Source organism: Hetaerina americana, unplaced genomic scaffold (genome assembly GCF_022747635.1).
Source record: "Hetaerina americana unplaced genomic scaffold, ioHetAmer1.1.p SCAF_5, whole genome shotgun sequence".
NCBI lineage: Eukaryota > Metazoa > Arthropoda > Insecta > Odonata > Calopterygidae > Hetaerina > Hetaerina americana.
The window spans coordinates 61098035-61125657 of record NW_027287095.1 but is presented as its reverse complement, the minus strand read 5'-3'; the positions used below and the strand labels follow the sequence as shown (position 1 = coordinate 61125657).

General features: G+C 35.2%; 2 protein-coding genes across 2 annotated transcripts; both read right to left on the bottom strand.

The window, feature by feature from the left end:
- Positions 1-1604: 1604 nt before the first annotated feature.
- APC7 (anaphase-promoting complex subunit 7) lies at positions 1605-20259 on the bottom strand (the record flags this gene model as incomplete). Its single annotated transcript, XM_071592506.1, has 10 exons — positions 20145-20259; positions 19851-20073; positions 19495-19676; positions 15327-15439; positions 13519-13702; positions 11688-11891; positions 11358-11600; positions 10525-10653; positions 6986-7131; positions 1605-1815 (listed from the first exon to the last, which is right to left on the bottom strand). Coding segments are annotated over exons 1-10 (1704 nt in total), but the record flags the coding sequence as incomplete, so codon positions are not given.
- On the bottom strand, positions 4011-5075 carry LOC139693475 (galactoside 2-alpha-L-fucosyltransferase Sec1-like). Its single transcript, XM_071591651.1, has one exon. The coding sequence runs from the start codon at positions 5073-5075 to the stop codon at positions 4011-4013; it is 1065 nt and encodes a 354-aa protein (XP_071447752.1).
- Positions 20260-27623: the final 7364 nt, after the last annotated feature.

Here is a 27623-nt window from a genome sequence, read left to right as displayed (position 1 = left end):
TCAGCACCGAGTAGACAAATAGACACCATTACCTTTCATGGGTTCTTCTTACAGACACCCCAGTGAAATAACTTAAGTTGTGAAAACAAGCATACACCAAAAGACATCACACTGCTCAACATTTAAAAAAAATGAATTGAAATGCAAAGTGTAATTCATTATCATGTGATTAACACTTGGCAGAATAAAATCTGGAGAATGTTTGAGAAAGCTTCGGGATTATGATAGCAACAACACTTTATGTATGATGACAATGCATACACAGCATGATATTTCTCTTTATTAATCACAGGATTGTCTGCAAAGACTGGAAAAATACCTGAATATTACACAAATCTGTCATAGTCCCCACACTCAATAAAGCAGTGCTTTAAAGGGTAGATGCTACCAAATAATCAGTTTCATATGTTAATCATCTAAAATTCTGACATGCATACTTATATATCCTCTTCTGGAGAAATGAGGGCAAGGTATGAGTATTGTCGGATGACCAATTTGGAAGTAGAAGAGAGAGGCACATGGGAATATATTCTGTCAAAAAGATGATATGAAGAAGAAAATCAGGAGGGACAGGTCCATTCCTCATATCCATACTGTGTATATATGTGTGCCCAACCCATCTTATTGTCACTCCCACTGCATTGCCTTCACCATCCTTTTCTGTATTCTTCTTTATTTTTTACTATATCCATTCATGCTCTTTTATTAAGCCTCCACTAATCAGTGCCAGGTTTCCTTCTAACCAGAATATTTATCACCTCCATCACTAAATATTAGAGTGAACGAATATCCAAAGATATTTCATAGTACAATTTTTTCAGAAAACAGGATCATAAGCGTGATTATTAGTTGGAGTATTCTGGTATTAACAGATATCATGAATGAATGCCATAAATTAACAACCAGGCTGACCTCCAACAATTGATGCAAAGATTGACAGACAGAAAATTTGGTGAATGATGCTGAATTCCTAAACTGCATTTTCCTTTTCTGTAGGTTCTCTTTGCTTTTATTTGTCTCCTGCTAATATATTGGATATTTCACACAAAGTTTTCATGCAAATTCAATATTAATTTCCATCAAATTAACATACATCATACATTTTGGAGGTTATAAAATTTGAGACATGTACAGTGTAACAGATGTGTAATTTAACATGCATTTCTGAACTATTTTGGTAACACTGATCTACATGGCTGAAAACTTACACATGCATTGGAGAGTAATAACTAGGAAAACCATGGGCTGTCATATAAGCGATCAGCGAACCTTATATTTAGAACAATGCAGCACTCAAAATACCCATCCAGCTATCTCAAAATCGAGCAAACAGCTTTCATCAATGGTATGCTTCACCCAAGAATGACCACAAAAATCAACAAACAATACACTGATTGGAGGTTGTGGCAAGCACTCACCTCCGAGTCGGGTATTTCCTCCTCTTCTTCCTCTTCCTCCTCATCTTCCTCCTCCTCACCCCTTCCCCCACCCCCTCCACTCCCACCCCCACCCACGTATGCAGGGGGCCTCTCCCCACCCCCTCCCTCTTCCTCCATGGGCTCCCCCACCCCTCGCCCAGTGCTCCCACCAACATTGCCACTGCCCACCCCTCCTCCCCCAGATCCACCACCATTCCTCCCTCCACCCCTGCCCCCGGCACCTCCCACTGTGCTCCCAACGGCAGACATATAGTACGAAGAGGAAGAATCAAGCTTTGAAGAAGATGGAGGTGCACCGGATGTGCCAGCAGTGCCGCTGCCAGCCACATCCAGGCGTTGCATTCCATCAAGGGCCCGTCGATTGTTTGGATCAAGACTGGAAGGAGAAACCAATACTCTCAGGTCAATTCCATTGCCAAGTTTTTATCACACCAAAAAATCATTGTTATTCATAATAAATGATTCGAAATCATACAACTCGCTCCTTCAGGAGTGTGGATATATTTTTATCAATGCAGGAGGAATATTACATTACTGATACAAATATTTGCATTTCTAGGGCATCCAAATTGATGAAAAATTACCAAATTTTTGATAATGCACATTTTGTGATGCATCGATTACTGTACTATATCCATTACAGTCCTGGTGCAATTAATGATCAAATGTTTGGATCAAGATAACCCTAGATAACAGGAAATCTGAACATTGAAATGTAGGTAGATGACCCAAGAAATTTCTAGGATTTGGAGAATATCAGCTGAGGAATATCTTGTGACTGTCAATAAAAGAATTCCTCCTCAGTAAACCACACCAATACAGCCCAAAAACATTGCTGTGAACTTCTAAGTGGCAGTCTTCAACAGCAAAATTGTGGACTGGTGCAACAGGGAAGGAATACATAGCCACAATACTTTGCAAGCAATGGAATTCAAAAGTTTCCTTAGGCTAAAAGTACCACTGCAAAAACAAATGTTCAAACCTGAAACATGCCTCAGGAGAGTTCCAAGTACAGTGATCATGAGATTGAACAGAAGCTTCTAAATTTTGAATAATGTCAAAATAAAACTTTGTAAATCCACATGAAAAATAAACTTTAATTCAACCCATGTTTCACTGCCATGCAGCATCATTCGTCCTCCTACCGGGCCTGATTTACAAAGTTTTATGTTGACATTATTCACTATAGAATAATTTCACTAAGTTACACCTGAAACAATTCATTGCATTTAAATTTTGATTACTAGGATCCACCAAGTCCCAAGAAAAACAAAATTCAATACAATAATCAACCCAAAGGCTGGTTTGATAGATGAAGGAATAGATCATCTGGTATAATTTCCTTAAAGTGCAGCATTTATACATCAGGGAAGAAATTGGGTCAATCCTTCCTCTATGACACCTGCATCTTCCCAGGAAGATGTGATTTGTGAGAAATCACTTGGCCTGTGAGAAGCCAAGGATCAGGTCAGAGATATTACCTTTTGGTAATCTACCGAACACTGCTCACTGGACTACCATGCTACCTCAACTAGTGACAAATATTGAAGAAATTACAAATGTTTGCAAAAGGAAAAGAATTAATTAGCTTTTCTTAGTGTCTCACTTGTCTTGTGCATTAAATTTGCCTTTGAATCATTAAATGATTCCAGCTTCATTCACTAAAGGCATGAAAGTGGCAACCTGAAGTCTTTACAGCCACATTTTCATTTAACTGACTGACATTTTTATTATATGTTTCTATTATATTTTTAATTCAGATATTCTTAACATGCCAAATGTATTCTTTTAAATTTTCAAGGTCTTTGATTTGTGCACTATGCAAGTGACTATGTTTTAACCTCAGAGTAAGAATAAGAATTAACTTATTCTTACTCAATGCTTTGAACCAGTGTTTCCTCTGAAACTCTATGCCTCCAAAAGAAACATGTTTAAAAACTGATTCATACACCAACTAATCAAGCATACCTACAGCTGGAAATCACAGATAAATTTCTAATGATCATTAAAACCACAAAACTTGAGTAATACCATTACCAAAACTGAAAAACATTTCAAATTCTACGGCACTGGCCTCAACTTTATGAAACTTTATGATGAATTGTGAACCATAAAAACTTTGTAAGTTCCATTGTGACGCATGAAGAATTGTGTGAAGGAATTCATACATGTCATGCAGCTCTTCAATATTCTTGACAGACATGATGAAAACAAAAAAGAAAGAATGATAATGAAAATGAAAGAAAATGAAAATTTATACTGATGGAAATTAGATAATTAGTTTTAGCTATCATATAGGAAACAGTATTTTATTATATCACACACACCAGTTTTAAATAAAACAACATATACACCTTTACCAAATGTCAGTGGTATTATGACAACAAAAATTTGGTAAAGGATTCAGACTTCAACTGGCACCAATGTGTAGATCTGCTTTATAGAAACTCTTTGAAATACATTTAAAAAATTGTGGTAAAACAATTTTATTATAGCCATAATACACAATCAAAGTGCATTTAAAAATTGTTGAAATATAATTGGAGACAATAATAAACAAAGAAACACAATTTAAGTCATCAATTCCCAGTTCACCAAGAAGTTAGCTAAAGAGACACTTGTTGGGACCACGTCACTCACACTTGTTTGGAGATTGAAAGCTATAGTATGCCCCCCAGCTAGTAGAGCACCCGTCACACCATAAGTTCCATAACTGATGATACTGTCATTTAGTGATGCCAACAGAGCCAAGTCATGGGATCTTCCACTGATGGAGTTCAGTTTCTTCTTCCCAGAGTGATAAGGACTTCCTTCCATTCCTCCCCAGAACACTCCATTGGTTTCATTCACCAATTTCCTCAGGCACCATTGCCGATCATCACTAACAATCAGAAATACCACAGTTGTGCCAGACCTGAGTGCACGCATTTTCTCCATGGCCCGCTTGTAGTAATCAGGATTCGCACCCACGATACTTTTCCCAAATTGGTTCACCAGGTATGCTTTGTAATCTGTTTGCCTCACATGAACACCAACCAGTGACACTTCACCTTTTACCTCAATGGCTTTTAGCACTCCGGTGATAGTTTCCTTGACTAGATCCAGCACGTCACTGTGAAAGTGAAAGAGCTGTCGGAATTTTTCCACGCCTACTTTGACGATACCCTCAGTGTGTGCTATCCACTTTGGGAGGATCAGAACATCACTCAACTGGCCATCATCATACATTTTCTTCAGCAATGATGTGGGGTATCGTGAAGTTTTGACATTGAGAGCTTTACCTTTCTTGAGAGTGTTACAGAGATAATCCCATGGAGAGACATATTGAGCATTGAGTTCCACCCTCGGGGTCTTGCAATGTGAGAGGATTCCCCCATGCAACAGTCGACAATGATCTGAAAGAATGGTGTCCTCATATGCTGGTATGCTAAGATTTTTGAATACTCCCTCTAGGCACTTCAGGTTGGCACGTGGCATGTACGGAGAAAGATTGAGAACATGTCCAATTGCAACAGTGGATGCATACTCCCAGATGCAATTGCCCAAACGACCACCTTGCCTCACTGTGATTATGCCCTGAACTGGACATAAAATACCAAGTGACCTTTTTTGAATTGTGGTATTAACATAAAACATATGATACAAGAAAAATGTCCCACCAATGAAAGAAAGAAAGACAAAAAATTTAGAAATATGACATTTCATGACTACTGATAAAGACCATACACTACATTATAATAAGCTACAAAGAAATTAGTGTTTTTACAAATTGCTAGTAGAAATCAATAAACAAATTTAATATGTACATACTAAGGCTGATATATTCATCAAGTACTGTCCAGATGTCCATAATTAGAAAAAACAATATCTGTTGCTAATTTAAAATTTTCATCTGAAAGTGAGGTCCAAAAATGCTTCAAAAAGGTCTAAACTACAACCAACATAACTGAGGAATTGATATCATCAAGACTGAAAAAAAGCCGGTTAGATAATGAAATCTGTGTAGTGCACTTGAGATTAATTTTCCCTCAGAAGAAACACTTCCTTCCTTGCATGTTGGTCACCAGCATATGAGATAGGATCAATAAAACCGCTCTTATCCACCAAAACTACCTCAATTATGAGGACCGATGTAAGATAAGGCTTTATTACTATGGATTCATTTAAAGGGGGAAGCAACGTGAATGAGGGAAAGCTGTAGGAGGTAGATAGCATACATAGCATATGCATAGACATATGGAAACTAGAATGGACAGCCAAGAACTAGAAGAAACATATGATGATAAGTATTTCATGGAAGTAACAACAGCATACTTCACCAGTCATAATATTAGCACTCTCAGCCCAAATGCACTTTGCAAATAAGAGGGCCTCATGAAATATGCCTCATATTACAATTTTACATGAAAAACTATATCCCCTACATGCATTTTGCCTGCCTACAAGCACTGCAATCTTACTTTATTTTAATACCTAAGATATGGAATCACCACAATGATTTAGTGATGAACCACTAGTTTAAAGCATCATATACAATAATAGTATTTAAATAAGGGTTGATGACTTGAGGCTGAAAAGATTTTTTTCTTAAAGTTCGGAAAATGATGTATATCTGTGTATAACCAAATTATTTAACAATTAGAGTGATTGAAATGCCACGTGGTATGATGATTCAAAGGAAACATTTGAGCTTTGCTATCAGCCGAGTATTTAGTGACTCCACATTTCTTTTTGTGCAGCATGTAACACCTTCATGAGAGCAATAGGTGCATGCTGCAAAAGGTGCAGACTTTTCAAGTTTTCTAAAAAAATGGTTTCCACTCCTTTGACTGCTATTTTGCCCCCGGGGTATAGCAATGGACCCAAGTTTAACCTGTGATCACAAACCACCGCAGAAAATTTTGTTGGTTCCCCTTAAAAGGGGTCCTCGCTTGGAAATTTCCATTCTGGTGCATTTAAGAACGTGGGTCAAGAGTCACCCATCTACCAGATAATTTTCTCATATCCAATTCCACAGTTAAATTGTAATATTCCCGTTCAGATGACATCCCTTAGAGCTTCAGCGATTTCTCGCACCTTCAGTCAAGGATCCTCCATGATCATTTTATGCACTTATGTAATAATTTCTAGGCTAATGGCACATTTTGGCTGACCACTACGCAGATCATCATCTCAGCTATTCCACCTAAACTTAAATGCTTGCCCACTTGGCAACAGTTGGAGATGAAGGAGCAGATTCCCCTAGAGTGTTCTGAAAATTGGCATGAATTTCCTAAGCTGTCATACCTTTCTTTAGAAAGTATTTAATAGCTGCTCGAATCTCAATGTTTTCCATCTTCACGAATCACTACACAGGAACAACAACAGACATGCATCCGCACCACAGATCTCTTCCCAGAGCACTGACGGAAAACTAATTGCTCTAGCACTGACATCTGGTGCTGAGTCCAAGAAGCTTTCAAACTATCCTCCCATTTTAAACACTGAAATAATGCAGCCAAAATGAAAATAAATACCACTAATTATTTCCTAATGAATTTGTTTACCTCAATGACATGTTGTAGTGATCCAGAGCTTTATCTGCATCGTGCATTCTTGAATAAAGGTCCCCAAGCATTTGATGCAGCTTGCATGTTGGCTGTATATCCACCTGCTCCTTAAGTAATGCAACAGCGTTCTCCAGCAACATTTCCTACAAACACAATACATATTATGAAGGACACTTGCTGCATAAGATATGAACACTACTCTTTAGAAAATGCTAAATTCTAATTAAAATGGCCAAATACTTCACTCATTGTCAGCAACCAAGTCAGCAAGGAGTCTGGGAAGGGTGCCTATCAAAAATATTCTTGGGAAAATACTTTTTGAACAACCTCATGTTTAATGGTAATCCACATCCAATGTATAGGATGCATAACTTCAAGTAATACTATGAAATTTGGCAATTTGCAAAACATTATGAGAATTGACCCACTCATTGTACTCAGAGACTAGGGTGCTATACATAATTAAGCCATATAGCATGACTCATCACTCATTTGTAATCTCATATGCACTAATTCAGAGCTTATCTCTAACTGTGAAAGAATTTTATGGATGGGTGCACATATTTCCATTCTGCTTATATGAGCTTGTCGTAACACTTCTGCTTTACAATCCTGCTCTCGCAGGGAGGTCATAAAAGGGGTGTATATAGCTGGTTGTATTACTAGATGGAGATAAGAAAATGTAAGAGCAAGACTCAGTTAAATTACAGATGAAAAGGGTGGTTAGGGCTACTTAACTCTGAAAAAGTTACATTAGAAATTACTGTTAACAATATTATCTTTTATATATACGAGGGTCATCCGGAAAGTAGTACCCGTTCGTGAAATAACGAGACAAAAGTAAATATTAACAAACATAAAAAATTTTATTTGAAAGAGGATACTTTAAACTACTTCTCAACATAATCTCCAAGCAAATTAAGGCATTTGTCATAACGTGTGACAAGTTTCTGTATTCCTGCTGCATAGTCCTTCGCCGCCAGCTCATTGAGATACGCGAGGGACCCATCTTGCACAAATTTTTGCATAATGCAGATGGTGTTTAACAATTTCATGAACAATTGTTCGAGAAACATTGGGAAAATGCTCACAGATGTCATCAATTGTGACGCGCCGATCGTTCCTCACGAATTCGTCAACTGAGCTCACCAGTTGGTCTGTAATGACAGACGGTCTCTCCGAACGCTCATCGTCGTGTGTGTTCCCCCTCCCCATGTTGAAGTTGCGACACCACCGCCGAACAGACGACTCGTCCATTACATTGTCTCCATACACCTCCTTTAATTGGCGATGAATATCACATGGGCGAACGTTTCTTGCATTGAGGAATTTAATCACTGCCCTCACTTCACAACTGGCGGCGTTCTCAATTTTTTTAAACATTGTAAACAATCACAGAAACAACACAGGCAATGCTAGCGTCACGCAACTTGGCTCAGAGAAGGCAGACAAGCCACTGAAGCTATCTGACCTCGTCCAGCGGCTACTCGCGTCGTCAGCACTTCATGCGGCACGAACGGGTACTACTTTCCGGATGACCCTCGTATATATATAGTATATATATATATATATATATATATATATATATATATATATATATATATATATATATATATATATAGTATATATATATATAGTATATATATAGTATATATATATATATATATATATATATATATATAGTATATATATATATATATATATATATATATACATATATATATATAGTATATATATATACATATATATATATACACATATATACTATATATATATGTACACACACACATACATATATATATAATATAATAATAAAATATAATATATATATATATGTATATATACATATATATATATATATATATATATATATATATATATATATATATATATATATATATATATATATATATATATATATATATATATATGTATAAATGTATGTGTGTGTGTATGTATACAAAACTATATATATATACAATATATACATTTCTATACAAATATATACATATATTTTTTGTATGTATATATATATATAATATAAATATAAGATAATATTGTTAACAGTAATTTCTAATGTAACTTTTTCAGAGTTAAGTAGCCCTAACCACCCTTTTCATCTGTAATTTAACTGAGTCTTGCTCTTACATTTACTTATCTCCATCTAGTAATACAAGCAGCTATATACACCCCTTTTATGACCTCCCTGCGAGAGGTCATAAAAGATATATATGTTAATAATATATCAATATATCTTAAAGACAACCTACATCACCCATGATGACTTTTGTCATTCAAGGCTACTTTACTTTTCTAAGAACTGGTATTTAGTGTACATAAGGTATCCAGCCTTGGCAGAATTCCCTCGTAATGGTTGCAATGCACTCCTGTCCAGTTCAGACACATTTTTGTCTGCATGCCAGAATTCAAACCAAAGTCTAATAATATTCCAGACCTGTTTTCACCATTTTGAACAAGTTAGGAACTCTTCTAAAAGTACAACCTTGATAACCAACACAACATTACCTCAACTCTACCACAAGGAGGTATATGAAGTGTATTAACACATCAGGATACTATTTTCCAGTTATATTAAATTCAGTTGTATTTCATAGCTACTAAATTATAGCAAAACCTTACAACTGCCATCAGAGGACTGTGTAAATTGATGGTACTGATCATATTCCACATTTAACTCAATGTAACCTTACTGGTACCTTAATGTTTATACCTGCATTTTCCATACTCGTGAATGCTTGAAATGGTACTTGATTCACATACTAGTAGTTATTTAATATCTTTTTTGTTAGTATCTTTTTCTAGCAAAATTTAACTGCTTTCTCCCCAGGGCCATTTTTATTTTTAATGCATGCTCTGCTACCTCTCCAATCTCTCCCTTTGCCTACCACTGTATTTCATTCCTTAATCACTGTCAGGAGTTTCCTTACAGGAACACTCCGAATTCCAAGTTCCAATTGATCATGCACAATATCTGCTTATTATTCCCAGTAATTACTAGTTGGCATGTACACATGGATTACCCATAGATTGGCAAGATCTGCTTATGTCTAAACCTTTAGAATTACAATACTCATCTGCTCTATATTCACAACTCTTCTCTCCAATTTCCTGTTCAGTTCCATGGCTACCCAACCCTGACTTTCCAACCCACAATTCTCCACTGGAAATTACTCCATAACTATTGCTCAAGAAATCCCCTTTCCATCTAATGAAAATTAACCTCAGGGGAAGATTTCTTTTATTTTTATTCAAGGGGGCAGCATCTCATAGCTGTCATAATTCATTAAACTTTTTTCAACAACCACTTCACTGAAATAGCCAAAATAATTGAGATGTTTCCCAGTTTCCTTCTTCAACTTTGTTTTTGACATGGAATTATAACTTTCAATTGGAGTGCCTTATTACCCACTAGGTGCTGTGCTGACTATTTTTTTCAACAATAGGAGTCTTTGAATCATCCAAGCACTTCTATTGCATCATCAAGGTGCCAGACCATTAGGATGGGAATTTCTTACCTGTTCATAAATTTCTGCAAGAAGATAAACAGCAGGCAAATGTGTCCGATCTTGCTGCAGTGCTTTCTCAAGAAGTCCTTTGGCACGAGCTGATCCAACAGGATCTTTCATTAGCACAGAGGCATAGAGCTATTCAAAAAAGAACAATATTCTTATGTAAATATCAAATTTACAAAAAATATGACGCAGAGATGAGACTATCTTCTTGAGAATGCAAACTCAAATGGACACTTAACAGATAAATTCAAAGAACTCAGATAAAAAGAAACAACGTTCTTCTGTTTTTTGGCTGGCAACTTAACATTCAAAAGAATGAAATGGAATAACATTTATCTTCACATATACTGTCAGCCAGAGACATTCTAGATTTTTAATTTATTATTTGGAATCATTTTACCAATAACTTCATTGGTTAACAATTATAACTGTCAAATAACCATGTTTAAGAGATATCTTGGGCCATTAAGTATCATAATGATACAAATTATTTCTTTCGTGAAACCCTTGAGGAAGATTTCACTTAATCATAAACCAAAGAAAAAACAATCAGGCCAAAAATACTGTTACTTAAAATATCTCTGCTTATTTTGGTTACAATGCTTCAAGACTACTTATAAGACAAGTGCAATTTGTAGAGGGTGACTGATAAATTAATATATACATCATCAAATACAAAGTCTATTGTTTCAAGCAGAACCATGTCAAATCCATTCACACTGAATTGATGACGACATTTTACATTAAAACCCAGGTTGTGAAGGAATAATATTTGTGTGGAATTACCAAGTCTAAATTCACTGACTGCATATATTGCATTTGTTAACGGAGCTTACCGTGAGCGCACGCGGGGTTTGCCCTAACTGCTTGCATGCACTGGATGCAACTGTCAGTGCCTCTCGTGTTCGATGCATTGCAATGTAGCAGTCAGCAAGGCCACAATGTGGCTCATACCGATGAGGAGCCAGCAGCATAGCCTCTCGAAAATGGAGCCCTGCTTCTTGCCACTTTTTCATCTCAAGTAGGACCAACCCTTTTAAGATCAATGCTTCAACATTACGTGGGTCGATTAAGCATGCCTGGAAGGAATGAAAGAGTAAGAGCATGATCTCGGCCAAGGAACTTCTTTTGGGTCTTACCAGGATGAATCTAAATGAGCACTTTACCTTATGTGCAAAATAAACGGCTTTGGCATTTTTTCTGACTGCATGAGCATAATATCCCATGGCAACCCATGTTTCTGGGCCATATTCAGAAATGGCCACAAGAGGTGAAATGCAACGCTCTAATTCCCTTAGCCTCCGCTCCCCTGCAAGCAATGCGGCAAGTATGTCTAGACCTCGATGAAGGTGAGGCTCCAGGGAATTTGCCTGTAAAGTAAATCAAAGTCATAGAGAAAATTATAACGAAAATTTGTTCTGGTAATCCACTGTTACACTGATTTTGGTATTAAATGACAATGCTACAAGGGATGTCATGTGACAAGTTTAATGCTTGTAAATAATCCATACAAAATGAATTCTGAGTTTTGATTTTCAGCACTGGGTGGTGAATAACCTATTTTAAGCTATAACCTTATACATATATAAGTATAGACAAATTAAGATGCTATTGGACATTCTCTCTCTTCGAATATATTCAACAGATTCAGGCAAGATGAAGTGGAAGTTCTTCATTATGAGAAAGACTGAGAGAGATTATAGCGTGTTTCACTTCATCGAACCATCTTCAGGTACAAGACAAGATTCAACTCGTGTTACATCATATTTGTACCTGTCATAGGTAGGGGGTGGGGGAGAAAAGAGTGGGGAGTAATGTAGGCGGGGACAAAGAGGGGAAATATGGAAAACCCAAGAAAACAGAGTAACTAGAGAAATGTTAGAGGTTTAGAGAGGGAGGGTAAGATAAGCATTTGTGGTCATTATTTGAGGACAGTGACAGGTAGCTGGTATCCTGGTGGTAGGAAGGAGGGAAGAATGAAGAAGGGTTAAGTGGGAAGAGGACATGGACGGGATAGAGGCAGGTTGAGGGATGAGGTATAAGTAATTCTAAGAAGGACATTACCAGGGAAGGGTTGTTCAACACATACTGAGAGTGGATGGTCGAGGGTGGTTAGATGGGAAATAGGCAAAGGGTGGAATCAATAGGAGAGAGGGAGTTTCACTGTTTGCTGTTAAAACAGGATTCTGAGGATTACAAATAAATCTGTGGAAAAAAGCAAATTTTGTTTCCCTCATAATTCACTGTCTTCCATTAAAAAAAATAAACAACACTGCTACTGTAATCTCCCGACAGACAAATTCAGATGTTTTCTATAAAATTCTATGGACACAGCCTTCTAGATCACCAAATTACTTTTGAATTACAAAAATTCAGAAAAATCTTAAATTAGCATTTCAGAGTTGCCGCAGCTATCTCTTAATTTATACATTTTTCAAGAAAATATGTAACATCTACTTACACAAACAGACGTTTACAATTTATATATACTCTTGTCTTTTAGTTACAAACAATTCAAACTACAGTTTGGAATGTGTCACATGTTCTCCAAAAAGCACAGAGGAGTGAAAATTAGTAAAATTCAATTATTCAAGCTGGATGTTATAAATCCACTCATTTTTGTGGAATAAAATAAGTTATCTTCCAATTTAAAAATATGGGAGATTTTTTCTTAACAATCAAGAGAAAATTCTATCAACAATTTTTTCTTGAAAATCTATATAGCTGATACATCTCCATCAATAATCTGTTCCTTAATAAGCATTGTGTGTACATATAAAAAAATATCCTTATGCATTTTATCATAGCAATGGTCAAATGTTGCATAAACCTTTCACTCTAAATGAGCTGAAATTCATTCGGGCCTTGTAAAGCAGTAATTTCAAAAATGCAAGCAATTAGTAAAACTATATTATGGATGGAAAATGTGGTTTGTTCAGGCTTAGAATCACTGGGGTAGATTGCTGAGTGTTCAGGGCCGTGAAAATGATAGCTCACCCTAAGAAGTACACTAAGGGCAGCTGAGTGATCCCCAGCATGATGAAGACATTCTCCCAATGCCACCAGGAGAACAGGATTGTCCCTTAGAGCTGAGCGGTCATCTAATTGCCTCAACAAAGAGCTTGCCTGGGTGTACTCTCGAGCATAAAAGTGAGCACGAGCCCTTACCCACATTGTTAACCTGTAATCAGAAGGTAACATAACCAAAAACTTAAAATATAAGACAGAAGCTTATTTAAGCTTCCATATTTCCATCATTAATGAAATATGACATAAATCTCCATGCCTGCACAATATCTTTCTTAAGAGAAACATCCAGTTAAGAGTTGAAGTATAAATTAAAAAAAAAATGTAGTTTCATTACCCTGTGCTCTCTCCATTATTACTCAATCATACAACATCAGTTCAACTTATGAAAGGAGAAGGACGAATGTTGACAAAGGAATGCTGGTAAAAATTCATATTCTTTATATGATACTAATTAAAATAATGCAGGGTAGATAGCTAATGACTTTTATTTAATAGTAAAACTACATATTTACAGTGTTCAGCAAGGTAACTTCCTTTTCCTATGCAAATTCAATTGAAAAAAGGAAGTTATGTTGCCGCACCCAGTATTTGCTGGCATTAAAAGAGTACATGGAATCCTAAGGGCTAATCAATATGAGGGAAATGATAATGGGAAAGTATGGATAGTACTAAAATGTTTAATAAAGTTTAATTATGTATCCCTCTCACTCCCCACTCCTAGACATACCACTCTTCCAAGTCAATGATTGACAACAAAAGATGTAATTCTCTTTTCCTCCCAGCTACATTTTAACCTTCTTAACCCTCCAAACTCCCTTACCCGACCTCTCTGACCAACCCCCTCTCCCCCGATCAGAAGGTATATATACCAAGTTTGCTTCTATGAGGACCACCTGATGATAACATTCAACATCAAAACCTGGGTCATGTTTTTAAATAAAGTGTGTGGAATTACAAAGTCAATAATTTCATTTCATGCTCCTACAATGCAAGTAAATAAAGGGCGCGGCAAGATAACTTCCTCTTTTCAAGTTATGTCGGAAACAACAAAAAAATTGTTTGAATTAAAACATCAAATACTATTGGCAAATTTTGATTTTGTAAAATCAAAAACTATTAAGAAAGCCCAGGTATGTCACACTTGTATTTTTTTTAAAGTATATCAAAGTTTCGAAGTATTTAATCATCTATACCATTGTAATTTTGTTTAAATGTTGAGATACTGGGAGAGAGCGGCACAGATAATCTGCAAAACGGGTATTTGAAAGTTTACTGTACATCAAATTTCATTAGAACTGAGGTAATAGGTGTTATAATAGTTTTTTACATCAATGGACATGGAATGACAACTGCCATTTCCTTGATTTGGATTCAGCAAGAGTTCAAGCACAATGAATTTGATTGGGGGCTATGAAATCAAACTTAACTCGAACTTATGAATATGAAACTGTGTTTAACTGAAAGAGGGGTTTTCTGATGAATGGATGTTTTCTGCATTATAGTAAGCCCAGAGGCTTGGATTTCATTATTATTATGTTATTTAAATAATTGAGAGTATCAAATAATGTTGCAGTTTCAGGGTGTCAGCTTTGGTTCCCTCCTTTCAGAGAGAGAAAGTAAATTGATTAAGGAAGCATAATATTTTAGATAAATATCCCCTTGTGATTGTACCACTGTTTTCTGCAAACAGCGATAACTAATGGCCAGCCTTATTTCTTTCTCAGGAAACTGCCCCATCCTTATTTAAGTTGAATATTCAGAAGTGCTTTGCTTACCAATCCATGTTGGGTAACGTAGACGTTCCATCAAGCATAAAAGAGCCCACTTCTGCACCTTTGACACCAAGACTGAGGAGTCCCTCGACTGCTTCCATGGCTAGTGGACATTCCTACATCAGATGAGATAACAAAGAATAAATAGTTCTGGTCTGACGATAGCATGCAATTAACAAAAATTTTAAATTATTCCCATAAACACACCTGTATCCTTCCAAACCAACTCAACAAATATTCTGGAAATCCTACTTAGAATTTCATTCAATTTTCATCTATTGATTGATATTCGACCAAACTGAACCAAATGAATTATTTTGACAAATTCATGGCGTTGACCATTTTGTAAGATTTGGACTCATATGTTCATTGGACTCGTAAAAAATTATGTAGCCATAAAGCATGCTAGAATTAACTTCTAAAAAAGTGTATGGTGTCTATTATATCAAAATAGTCAATAATGGATTTACAATATTTCTGATAGCTAAAACAATATTTAAAATGTGACTAGCATGCTTTCATGTAATCGGTTGGTTTTTTTCAAATTATAAATATGCATTAAGTAGCAAAAACCAGTTCCATTCAAATAAGATTATAACATTACTACGGTAGAACACACAATCATAGACAATTATTGCACATATTCTCCAACTCCAGTTCGTAGAAATCAGTGCCCTTCATGAGTCACAATCACACACACATCCAGAGTTTACCAGGAGGAGCTTCTATGGCAGTGACACCCCAATGCCACTGTGCCACACAAATTTGAGTAGGAGGGTGTGGGTGACTTTTTATTATTTTTCTCTTTCCCTTTTCTATTTGGTCTGATGCACCACACACAACTGGGATTAATCCTGCAGAGATGCACTCACTTACGACCAAGCCTTTACTACCCATTATATTTTATTGGTTTCCTGATTCTAAATCACCTAAAAGTTAATTAGATGGTCATGGAGTTACCTATTGCAATTTGTGTAGAACATCGCTTTTTCATCACATAACATCATATCACCTAATCTGGCAAGTCTGAATCTACTAATGATTGGCATTGTATTGTTATTAAAATCCATATAAAATAGGATGAAGACTTTGTTCCCCAGTTGGAAAATACTTTTGACCACTAGTATTACCAAATGTGAATATATAAAAAAGGTACGGGTAAGAAAAAAAGAAATGATCATTACACAGCAGAAGAAGGATTACATGCAAGATGAACTAGATTTTCTTTCCAGAAAATTTCAAATGCTTTCTCTTAATTTTGTCTACATTTTAACTAGCTGGTACACTGCTGACTGTAATTGATTAAAACATAATTGGCCATACTCTTGCAGTGAAAGAGGCTAGAACAAAGGCATAAAATAAAAAGTTGAACCATGAAACAAGCAAGGACTTTAAGATAAATATATAATGCTCTATCGTCATTAAGCAAGAGTAAGCTAAGCTTTAATCCTATCAGTACATGCCTATAGTAATGAAAGGGCTGTTACTGGGGAGGAACTTACACATTGCACAGAGGTGAAAAGTATGGAAGTTTTGAATGAGAGCTGTATATCTGTACATTGTGCTCCTACCATTCCCATTTCAATCAATTAAAAGTTGCATTACCAAAGCCACTGATTCTAAAACTTTTTTTACCTAGAATTCCATGGATGGATTGTGTCGACACGGTTGAAAAGCATATTGATTATCTAACAATATTTTTGAGGTTTTGCTTTATTGCTAGAAAACAATGCCTTGGGTATTTGTGCGCTGGATAATTATATTTTGTTTGCTCATGTTAAGTTTTGATTTTGGCCAAGAATTCACATAAGGTGGATGACCAGGTACATCAATAAAAATTTATTATTTTTTGGGTGCAACTCTTGACATGCATTTCATTTAAATGCACAAAGCAAAATCGCCAGTTTTCGGTGGTTGGCAAAACTGCACTATTCCTTCAATCACTCCATGCTTTCTAAGCAATTTTGATGGACAAGAGGCAAAGCATTATAACCACTACTGTATCTGATCTGCAAATTTGTGCAAGATCCTAGGTCAACTGCTTTAGTTATTATTACTTTGCAACATAATGGCTTAGAACTAAAAAAAATGTTGAACACAAGTATTGATTGAATTATGAATGATAAGAGCATTTAAAAAGAATTTAAGCCTGAGAATTTAGCAAAAATTTGTGGTATCTTAGAAATTTAATCACTAACCTTTCGATATGGTGTACCAGTCTCAAAAAATATGGATATGCTAAATATGATAATGATGCTATATATGATAATGAGGCTAATGAGAGTCATTAAACTTTTGTTTATTAGAGGGTGTGACTGTACACTACACTTATGTTAACACATCAATTTTATGCTGAAGTTTATGATAACATTTTCTACATGTTTGTAATTCCATGATTGTACTATGAGGCATGTTCAAAAAGTAAATACTGTTTGGTCATAAAAAATATATTTGTAGGAAAAAGTTGTTATGTATGGTTTTAGTTTCCTAAAAACCTACCACACTTTTCTAAATAATCACTATTCACTTCTAAGTACTTTTTGTAACGTTGCACCAGCTTATTTAATTGTAGCAGTTTCATAATTCACAGAAGTTGGTCACCTGAGAATTAAACCAGTTTACAATGGTGGATTTAAGTTCCTTATCTCTTCAAACCTTTGTCCAACAAGCCACTGTTTCAAGTATAAAAAGAGGAAATAGTCGCCAGGAACAAGGTTAGGACTGTCGATAGTAGTCCAAATATGCTTGTCCACTCGACATTCTTTGATCTTTGTGTTGGTTGGTTGGCACTTTCAGCAAACAACTTGCATATAATTTATAATATCCAAGTCTTTTCATAACAATCATGTAAATATTGATGCATCCAACAAGAAGAAATTAAACAGCCAGAGCACTATCCATTAATCTTCATCAGATCAGAGTTCTTGGTCCACTTATGAACAACTTCATCAGTGTGGATACTGGCGTGCTACTCTGCTCTTCATTATGCAATAACATTTCCTTCACTAATTATTAGTGGTCTATAAACTAGGCACAACTCCCAATAAATTTGGCCAGGTGACAATACTTTTGCACACAATAATTGAAAAGCAAGATTTTGGCAGACACTGTTATCAACACTATTACATTAATATTCTGATATAATGGTATTGATAATGATAAGGCTCCACTGTAGCTGAGTTGCAGCTCATGAGACCATATTCTAGAAAACCCAAGGAAAGACTAGCGTACTGGGGATAAATAATGTTGGGCAGAGGTCTCTGTAATTGGAAAAACAACTGCCAACCCTTTTACTGTAACTAACTCAAATTTCTATTGATATTTACCTTCAAAATTTGATTTCATTGACTTCCTCTGGAAGTAATCAATAGTTACTTGGACACTTAGTAAATCAAGTAACTACTTAATCAAGTAGTTACTTGGACACTTAGGTAAATAGTGACTTGCTTCCCATCCATTAAAAAACACAATGAGTAAATGAGAAAAAACTATGCTGCTCAACTTTGAACACTGGTCAGCCAGGTAAGGGTAGAGCTTAACTATTGGTCCTATTACTCATGAAATTTAAACAATAGGGTGAGAGGCCAATTTTTCCCTTAGTCGAGAGTGGTTTGCGGGAATATCTAATACCAAAAAAATAACATCTTCAGTGAAGCTGCGAAAGTCTTAAGTCACCATGAACCAAACTAAGACCTTCTGTTTAACAGCTGGTCACTATAACCACTAAGCTACAGACATCATCATTGCAGTATGTAATGCACACCCGGTAATACATTGGAAAATATTAGGCGTATAAAGGTGTAGGACAATATCATATGCATGCATGAAGAAAATAGAAATAATAGAAGGAACGGGAATAAAGGTAAAAACGACGTGTTTAGCTGATATGGTTAAAAGAAAAGAACAGCGTCAAGCCAATGGTTGAATTGATGCCAACAGAAAAAATGAAATAATTTTGGTTAGGAATATGTAAATTTTTTAGTTGAACTAGCTAGCTTCGAAAAAAATATTTTAGCAAAAACAGCTCCCTAGTAAATGAGTATTTCATGCCCGCATCATTCTCCAATAATATTCCTGCATAATTCCCATGTATAATTCATTTGAGTTACCCTAAGGAGAATTCAAAAGACGAAATTAAGTAAATGAGAATACAAATAAAATTACAACATACCCTTAAGACTTCTTTATAAGCTGTGATAGCAGATCTTTCCAAACCTCCTTGGTGATACAGTTTTGCTAGGGCCATGTTGATCTTTGCAGTTCTCTGTTTTCCAGGGATAGTCTGCAATACTCCTATTGCTTGGTGAGTCAATTTCAAGTTTAAAAGACAGAGATGAATCTGATATTTGATGTCTGAAACAAAGATAGTCACATCAACCAATTTTTGAGAAAATTTAATTCAGAAAGAATTAAATATTTTCCGGTTAACGCGTTAATCCGAATATCATCCAAAATGTAACAATTTGACAGGGTTTGCTGTAGCTGCTGGCAATTCGATTGTATTAACGGGTGATGGATGACTCTTACCTATATCAGAGATAGTTTCCTTTTGACTATCTTGTTGTGGTTTGGCACCTTTACACTTCATAAGAGTTTTTTTAAACAGTAGCGCTTTACGATACGTACTTTCTGCTTTCCTGTTTTGCCCAAGAGCGAACAGAGAATCGGCATAATGGACATACGTTTTTAGTTTATTAGTGGCCGAAAGCATTTCTGGATTGTGGTCACTAGCTGAAAGTGCAAAATTTGCCTGAAAGAGAAAATATTATAAGAGTCCTATCAGTTGAATATATTATTATATTATGATATATTTCTACTTACCAGAGACACAACATTGGAATGAAGATTCTGATCGAAGAGTTGCCTGATATGATCATATATGCCTGTCATTTCTACTGTTTTGACGACAGCTTAACCCTTCCCCCTAATAGTACGCCTACTAACACCTACCAAAACCAGAAATGTCTGGCAAAAACAGAACAACAGCGATACGTGGGCACGCTGTTGCCGCACTTACCCTGAATCCGGTGGATGGAGCGGGTGGTTGGCCACCATTACAAAATTTGAAAAATATTTTCTAGAGCTCGTTTAGGTGATAATTTTGATTATTCGTAGTTATTTTGATTAAAATAAAGGTAATTTTCTCCTAAGTTATGATAGAATTCATTAAGAGTTAAATTGAAGTCATAATTTTGATTTTTGGCACTTATGTTATAGGTTCTACTGAATCAACCTCTAAGAGCGAAATTTAGATTGTATTTGTGCGAAACAAACATTTTATTACATTTTAAAATTTGATTACTTACATGAAGACTCAAAGTTTGAAGAAGTGTTAAAAAATTTGGACATAATTTTAAGGAAAAGTTGGCGCCAATTAGTGCAGCTTACGCTAAATTTTCACAATTTTAGTGTTTCATCATGTAAAGAAGTTGGATTCCTCCTTTTGCCATGATGTTACTATCTGCATCAAGCATGAGGTTAAGGTATTTTAATGATCTTAAAGATTTTTCGCCATTTTCATCTTACAGCAGCTTTGATCATAATTTACTTTTTCCGCAGTAGGAGTTTCCAAAGCACCCATCAGTACGTTTTTACAGACATTCGTTCAACTCATCGGTTTTTATTACAGGAATTCGTCGCTTGTCTGGTATGGTTCAATTTTTTTAGAAGACGTCTCACGGGCTGCGAAAGTTTGCACTGTGGTTCGTTTCGTTGAAATAAAACGAATATAATATCAACTTTTTATTTTGATAGTTTTCAAAGACTTAGCGCATCATGCATTGCATGCATCAATTGTTCTAAACTAGGTCCCTACTCTTGCAGGGGAAGTCTCGTGAATGGTACGAATCCTGAAAACGATAGTTGTTCCATGCTGATAGTGAAGGAGGAAGAGAGGCGAAAGCGCCAGGTTCATAGTTTAACGTCCCATCTGACGGACTGCATACTTACCTAAGCGATCCTTGAAGGGGAATCGGGATGCCACTGAAAAATATCTGCTGTCTCCTGGATTCAAACTCAGGCACTCTCGGTGGGAATCCAGTACGCTAGCCACCACGCCAATCCCTCCATTGAGCTAAATGGTTCAAGTAAAGTTATTTTTACGTCTCTACTCTAAAAACAAAAAATATAATCACCGTTTATCGATACTTCTTTCCCGCAGCTGTTTAAAAGCATAAGTTTTAGGGTTTTGTACTCTCCGCCTTGAAACGGATTTCATTCAAGGTACTCATTTATGGAGGGTTGCCTTTCCACGGCATATTAGTGAATGCGAAGTAGAAACAGGAGTAGGTTTGAATTTAAATCCACCTTCTTGATGAATGTACCCGTTTCTGATCTTCCGGAATTTTTTTTAAAAAAAAGTTCTTCTCTGTGTGAATATTAAAATTATATATTTGAAAGTACTTTTATTCCTTTTGGACAGTCTTTGGCTTTTACTCGTGCATTCTTTACACCTTTAGCTGTTTTTCTACACGCCAAATGCTGTTTCCTCATGGTCATCCTTAACTCGACTGTCTTCAGTAGTATTACTTGATATTAGGTTGTTTGGTTTTTTTATTCTCCTTTGGTAGCTAACTCTTTTGCAGTTGCGAAAAGTCTTAAAACTATTGCTAAAGTATATACTTCTTGAAGCCTGTTACCTTGCTCAGATATTTTTAAGAGAGTTTCTCAAGTTTATTCTCTCATTTTACAGTTCATTAAGTTACTGTTTTGAGGATATGATTTTCAACCATTGAAACCAGCAATGTCTTTGCCATGGTGTAACCATGTTGTTTTTTCACATGTTAAATTTTCAATTTTTGAATTTCCATTGACACACATATAAGATAGCTTTCAGATGGATTAGAATCTCAACTTTATAAAGCGGGAACAATTTGGCATCACTTAACTTTGAAATACTTGAAAACATCTGTTCACTCGCCATTTTAATATTTTCTTCAATATTTATTTTTGTATCTCGAAGTGCATTTTCATCTTTCATTTTCTTTCCTACTCTTTTTCAATAACTTTTTTTTTTCTTTTGCCAAGCTGCAATCTGCTACCCTGTTAAATAAGAATATTTTGGCCACAATTAAAAGATTAACTTTGTACACAATGAAACTTTCAGCATTCTGATGCACATAACCTCTGATCCATAGCCAATTTACAGAAGGTTGGCTGTGCAAAGGCCTTGAAAGTTTTTAATCTTCTTTCAGCCAAATGCCACCATTTCTGAGGAGAGCAATGGCATACCCTTGAGAGCCAGCCTATTGTATGTATGAGGAGCTTAATTTCTTAAGTGACAATATGATAATTTATTTATTGCTTTATTCATCATAGGCCAGTTCAGCATGGTTTTGTCATAAAACAAAAAATGTACATCAATTTTGTTAGTATGCATCACATGAAAAAAGGTTATTTATGTTACATAGGATATTTAACAAACAACATTTTAGACTTATCTTTACATAATGTACAAAATTCATCCACTGAGTACAAAGGTTCAACAAGCAAGTTTGCTTTTAGATTACGCTTGAAATTATTTGAAGGAGATTCTTTCAAATCTGGTGGAAGCAGGTAAAAAAAATGTAGCTCCTTGGTGGTATGGTCCTTCACCACTCAAATTAGACAATCTTGCCTTGTGTATATATGTTGTAAGGTCTTAGTACGTGTATCATAATGATGGATATTTAGGTTTTGTTTGAATTTATGTATGTTATTCTTAACAAATAAGATTAGATTTATACATAAATAGCAGCCAGTAGCATAATTTGCAGCTCATAAAAATGAGGCCTGAAGGAGTGTCTTAAAAGTTAGTTTAAGATAGTTCTTATGGCTAATTTCTCAAAGTTAAAAATCTTTTGGCTATGGCTTGACCCACCCCAGAATATAATGCCATATGATAAAAGAGATTGAAAATCTGAATGATTAAGACATTTTAGTATATTTAAGCTTGTACTAAAAACAAATATCTCAGCTGAAAGAGAGTTTTATTTAGTTTACATTTTAAGTTTTCAATATATAAGGGCTATTTTAGGGATGATTCAAAATGAACGTCCAAGTAATATACACCGTAAGCATGATTTAGATCCTTATCATGGAGTCAAACAAGCAGTAATGGATTTTTTCAAAATTTATGCATTCTGTTATTTGTACATTCATTGACAATAAGTTGTTTTGAAACAAATTTTGAAGGCATGTTACTGTAGAGTCTACTTTTTGTTGTAGCTCAGGACAGGTTTTGGTATTTATTAGAATAGTAGTATCCTCAGCAAAAAGAATGGATTTTGCTTCAAAAATACAATCAGGTAAATCAATTATAGAGAGTAGAAATAGTAAAACATCCAGTGGAGAGCCCTGAGAAACACCTGTTTTAACCTCTTTTTCAACTAATTGGTAGTTTGATTTGTAGATTCATCGAGATGACATGCTTCAACTATTTAATGCTCTCTCTGGAGATATGATCTGAACTATTTATTTGAGATGCCCAAAGTAGCATATTTTTTAATTTCCTTGATAAAATTTCATGATTTATAGTCTCGAAAGCCTTTGTGACATCAAGGAATATCCCCAGGGATAGATACTTATTGTCCATAGCATGTAGTACACTTATAATGAATTCATGGAGTGCTGTAGATGTAGATTTATCTTTCCTAAAACCATGTCATTGGTTTGAAAAAAGAGTTTTTCTAGGAAGTTAACAATACATTTCGACATAACCTTTTCAGACATTTTAGAAAAACAGATATCAAACTTATTGGTCTATAGTTTCCTACATTGTTCATATCACCCTTTTTGTGATTTGGTATAACTTTCTAAAGTAAAAGCATCTTATTTCAGAATATTCTTTCTGATATTTCCCCAGGTAAACCTAAACTTTATTGGTGACTACCTTTCTATGTACCTGTATTTGTTTAAAACATGTGTATATGCAAGAATTAAATCATATCTAATTTTGCACAGGAAATGCAGAGACTTTTTTGTTACTTGATATTATTAGAGAAAATGTAATAAGTTGCATAAACATTGTGCTTCTCAGTAAACATGTAGATACCGAGGATGAATTTTTAGGCTCAAGTGACTGACTTGTAAATTCATGTGAAAAAATGAGTAAATTGTAGCATTGTATATGTGTCAAAAAAGAAAAAGTATTTACCACTTTTAATTGTTAAAAAAATGTTCACGACTAAAAAAACTCTGTAGCATAGAATTCAAGTAAATTCAAATGAGGAAGTTGATTTAAGAATATGTACTTGGTGTTTAAACCAGATTCTATGCGTAAGGATTCATTTGGCTCAGGTGGCTCTAAGTTAAGAATATTGTATATAAAGGGAAAGGGCTTTTCTTCTTTAGTGCCTAACCTACCAGTATTCTACAGGAAATGCCTCCTCATTTCATCTCATTCTCTAATAGTTTTCTTACTTTGACTAACCTATTCATTCTCATGGGCTCATTTTCATAGCTTTATTTGTATCCATTAATATTATTTTCAAAAATAGTGGATGATATTTTTGTTTCAAATCATTGTTGATATTTTCCATTGATTAGGAATATGATGTTTAAAATTAATGCTGTAAAATGGGAAGAAAAGTGTGGTGTGGATGAATGTTTGCGTGAGTGTTCAGAAGTTGATGACAACGATGCAAGAAGAATGTGTTTTGCACGACTTTTGTATGGTTCAGTGATTTAGAGTGTCTGATATGGAGTGAGTAAGGGAGGAATCAAATATTGCATAATATGTATCCTCAATTATTCTATCAAATTTTGTCAAACATGCTTTTTGTTAATTTATCCTAGGTCTTTTAAGAGCAAGGATCTCCATGTATGAGTAATTGCTGATATTATTTATTATCAGCTTCATAATAATGAACAAAAAAGAATTCACTATTGATGTATCCATGATATCTCAGAACTCACTCCTTGGCGACTCATTGGCTTCCATAATTGATTATTGGTGCAAGTTTTCATTTATTTTTAGAATGCAGAATACTTTTACTAAAGCAGGTAATTTATTAGAAATGGAACTGAGAACATCAGATTATTCTATAAATTGTAAAAATGAAGATATTTTGTGCCTCCATCATCATCCTATTTGCAGTTTTACGTTTGAACAAGAATGCTTCCTTTTCTCAAGCACTTCATGGTACTGATTAGGTGCCCGTTTGTTTTTTACATTAAGCGCTACCCACATCTATTCTTGGGCCTTCATGGCATCTTTGTTTTCCATTGGGTTGATATATTGTTATTAGCTTAGATAGTCTGATATCATTCAATCTATGAAGTGTGTGTTGCCTTTTCATTTTTCCTGGGATTTATTCATTCCCGTATATTATACATTTTTAGTTCTGTCCCTCATTGTACAGGGACTGTATACATTATCTAATCAGGAATGTTCTTTGGTCTTTCTTAAAAATTTTCCTCAGCCACAAATATCTCATTTCAGTCAAAATGCATGAACACATTTCCATGGCTGTCTGCTCTCTCTCAGGAATTGGTCATAAAATAATCCAGGCATCTTTGCATAGTGCCTCATTACCCACAATGAGCGCACCATTATTTATTGTAAATAAGCATATTTAAAGCACACACATTCAACTTGTGTGTATTAGACAGGTCACAATAATTCAGTTAAAAAGAGTGATGGCTATTTTATAAAAATAATGATTTTCACGCATTTTCCTTTGGTGTATTTTACAGAAATGGTATTCAATGACACTTGTGATGAGAATTTGTTTGTGAACATTAATTATTTACATTGTGATTTTATTCTTTGCCATACCATCTCTGAGACAGTAATTTACTAAGATCATTGCAGTCATTTAAATTATAAGGTAAATAAAATCAGAACGGATCTCTTGTAAAATATCAGCTCTCCACCAGCACAGTGTTCGTTCAATTCATTCTAGCACTGATCAACATTCTAGTCTATTGAGTACTTGACAGGCTCTATCTGCTTCATAATCTTGTTCAAGTCACTATTCTCATTCTGCAAGTCCTTCATGACAGTCTTAGCCAGCTCTCTCACTGCATTCTCATCCCCTGTGGAGTCTAACTCCTTGTGGTCGAGCATAGCTCCCAATAGCATCTTCAGCTGTTGCCCAGCTGTACCCTCAGAGGATTGGACAAGTAGTGGCATGAGGTCCTCAGAATAGCCCTGAAATACAATAAGTTGGAGAAGCATATGAGATTAATTAATTACAATGTCTTCATTCATTTTCTGGAATTTGAAACTCTCCCGTTCTATTTCGGCAAAGTGTCAAGCTGAGCAAACTAATACTAGACTTAAGGTGAAAGAAGATTCCACAAAGCCCAAAATAGATGGTGTCCATCAAGTAGTAACAGTGACAATTGTACAGTAAAATAGGAATTATGTAGCCAAGTGTTTTTTTTCAAATTAAATGAAAATCTTCATTGGTGTACCTTATGGCTTAAATTGCATGTGAGCTCTCTCAGGATCATGTGGGCTGTTTAGTTTGAAGTCTTTTGATATATAAACTAGTTTTTTCACCAGCATTTTCCAATGACAACAATATTATTACATTTTATGGAAGAAATATCAAACATTGGCTGATTATAAACAATTTGTCTGTTCTGTGGTTCAGCTATATAAGTTGCAGTTGACCGCACTGTAGCTTTAGTCATATATTTGAATGGGATTTTATGTTAACCTTAATAAATGAAAATTTCAAGTCTTAGACAAAAGTGAATATGAGTTTGGGAGGGAATATCAAATTTTCAATGTCTCATTCTGACACTTCATTTTTCCACAGCAATGGAAGCAAGTCCATCAAAACCCTGAAAGCTCTTTTCAAAATATGATTACCAAGCCTTGAGAAAATATATAAATTTAAGATTTTTTCCGGCCATTGTGAAAAGTATATTTCATCATGACCACTTTTACTTGACTAATACATGCATTAATGCTCCGGGAAAGCTTATGAATATGTACATTTTCTATTCTTACATTTTATCCCTAGAACCAATTGGAAAACTACCACAACACTAATAAAAAGTACAGAAAACAAAAATATGTACATTTAATGCACCTATTGTAAACTGAGAATGACTTTTTTAGTACTGTTCACAGGACAATCTGAGAAATGTATGACTAGCTTTGGCTAAAAATTAAGTTACACTAGTAGTTCATGATATTTGGTCGTTGATCAGTTGAAGGTCAACCATGTACAGGAAGTTCCTGAGTCCACATCTGGCTGATTGATGGCTGTGGGGAGTCCCAGCTAAATCTAAGCTTAGTGATTGTATGCTTATTAAAACTTCCAAGGAGACCTCTGAATGATCATGAAAGTAACGGGCCACCCTAAC

What these genes read in the sequence shown, in the direction of transcription:
- LOC139693475 (XM_071591651.1), bottom strand. Translation starts at nt 5,075, where the DNA reads ATGTTTTATGTTAATACCACAATTCAAAAAAGGTCACTTGGTATTTTA.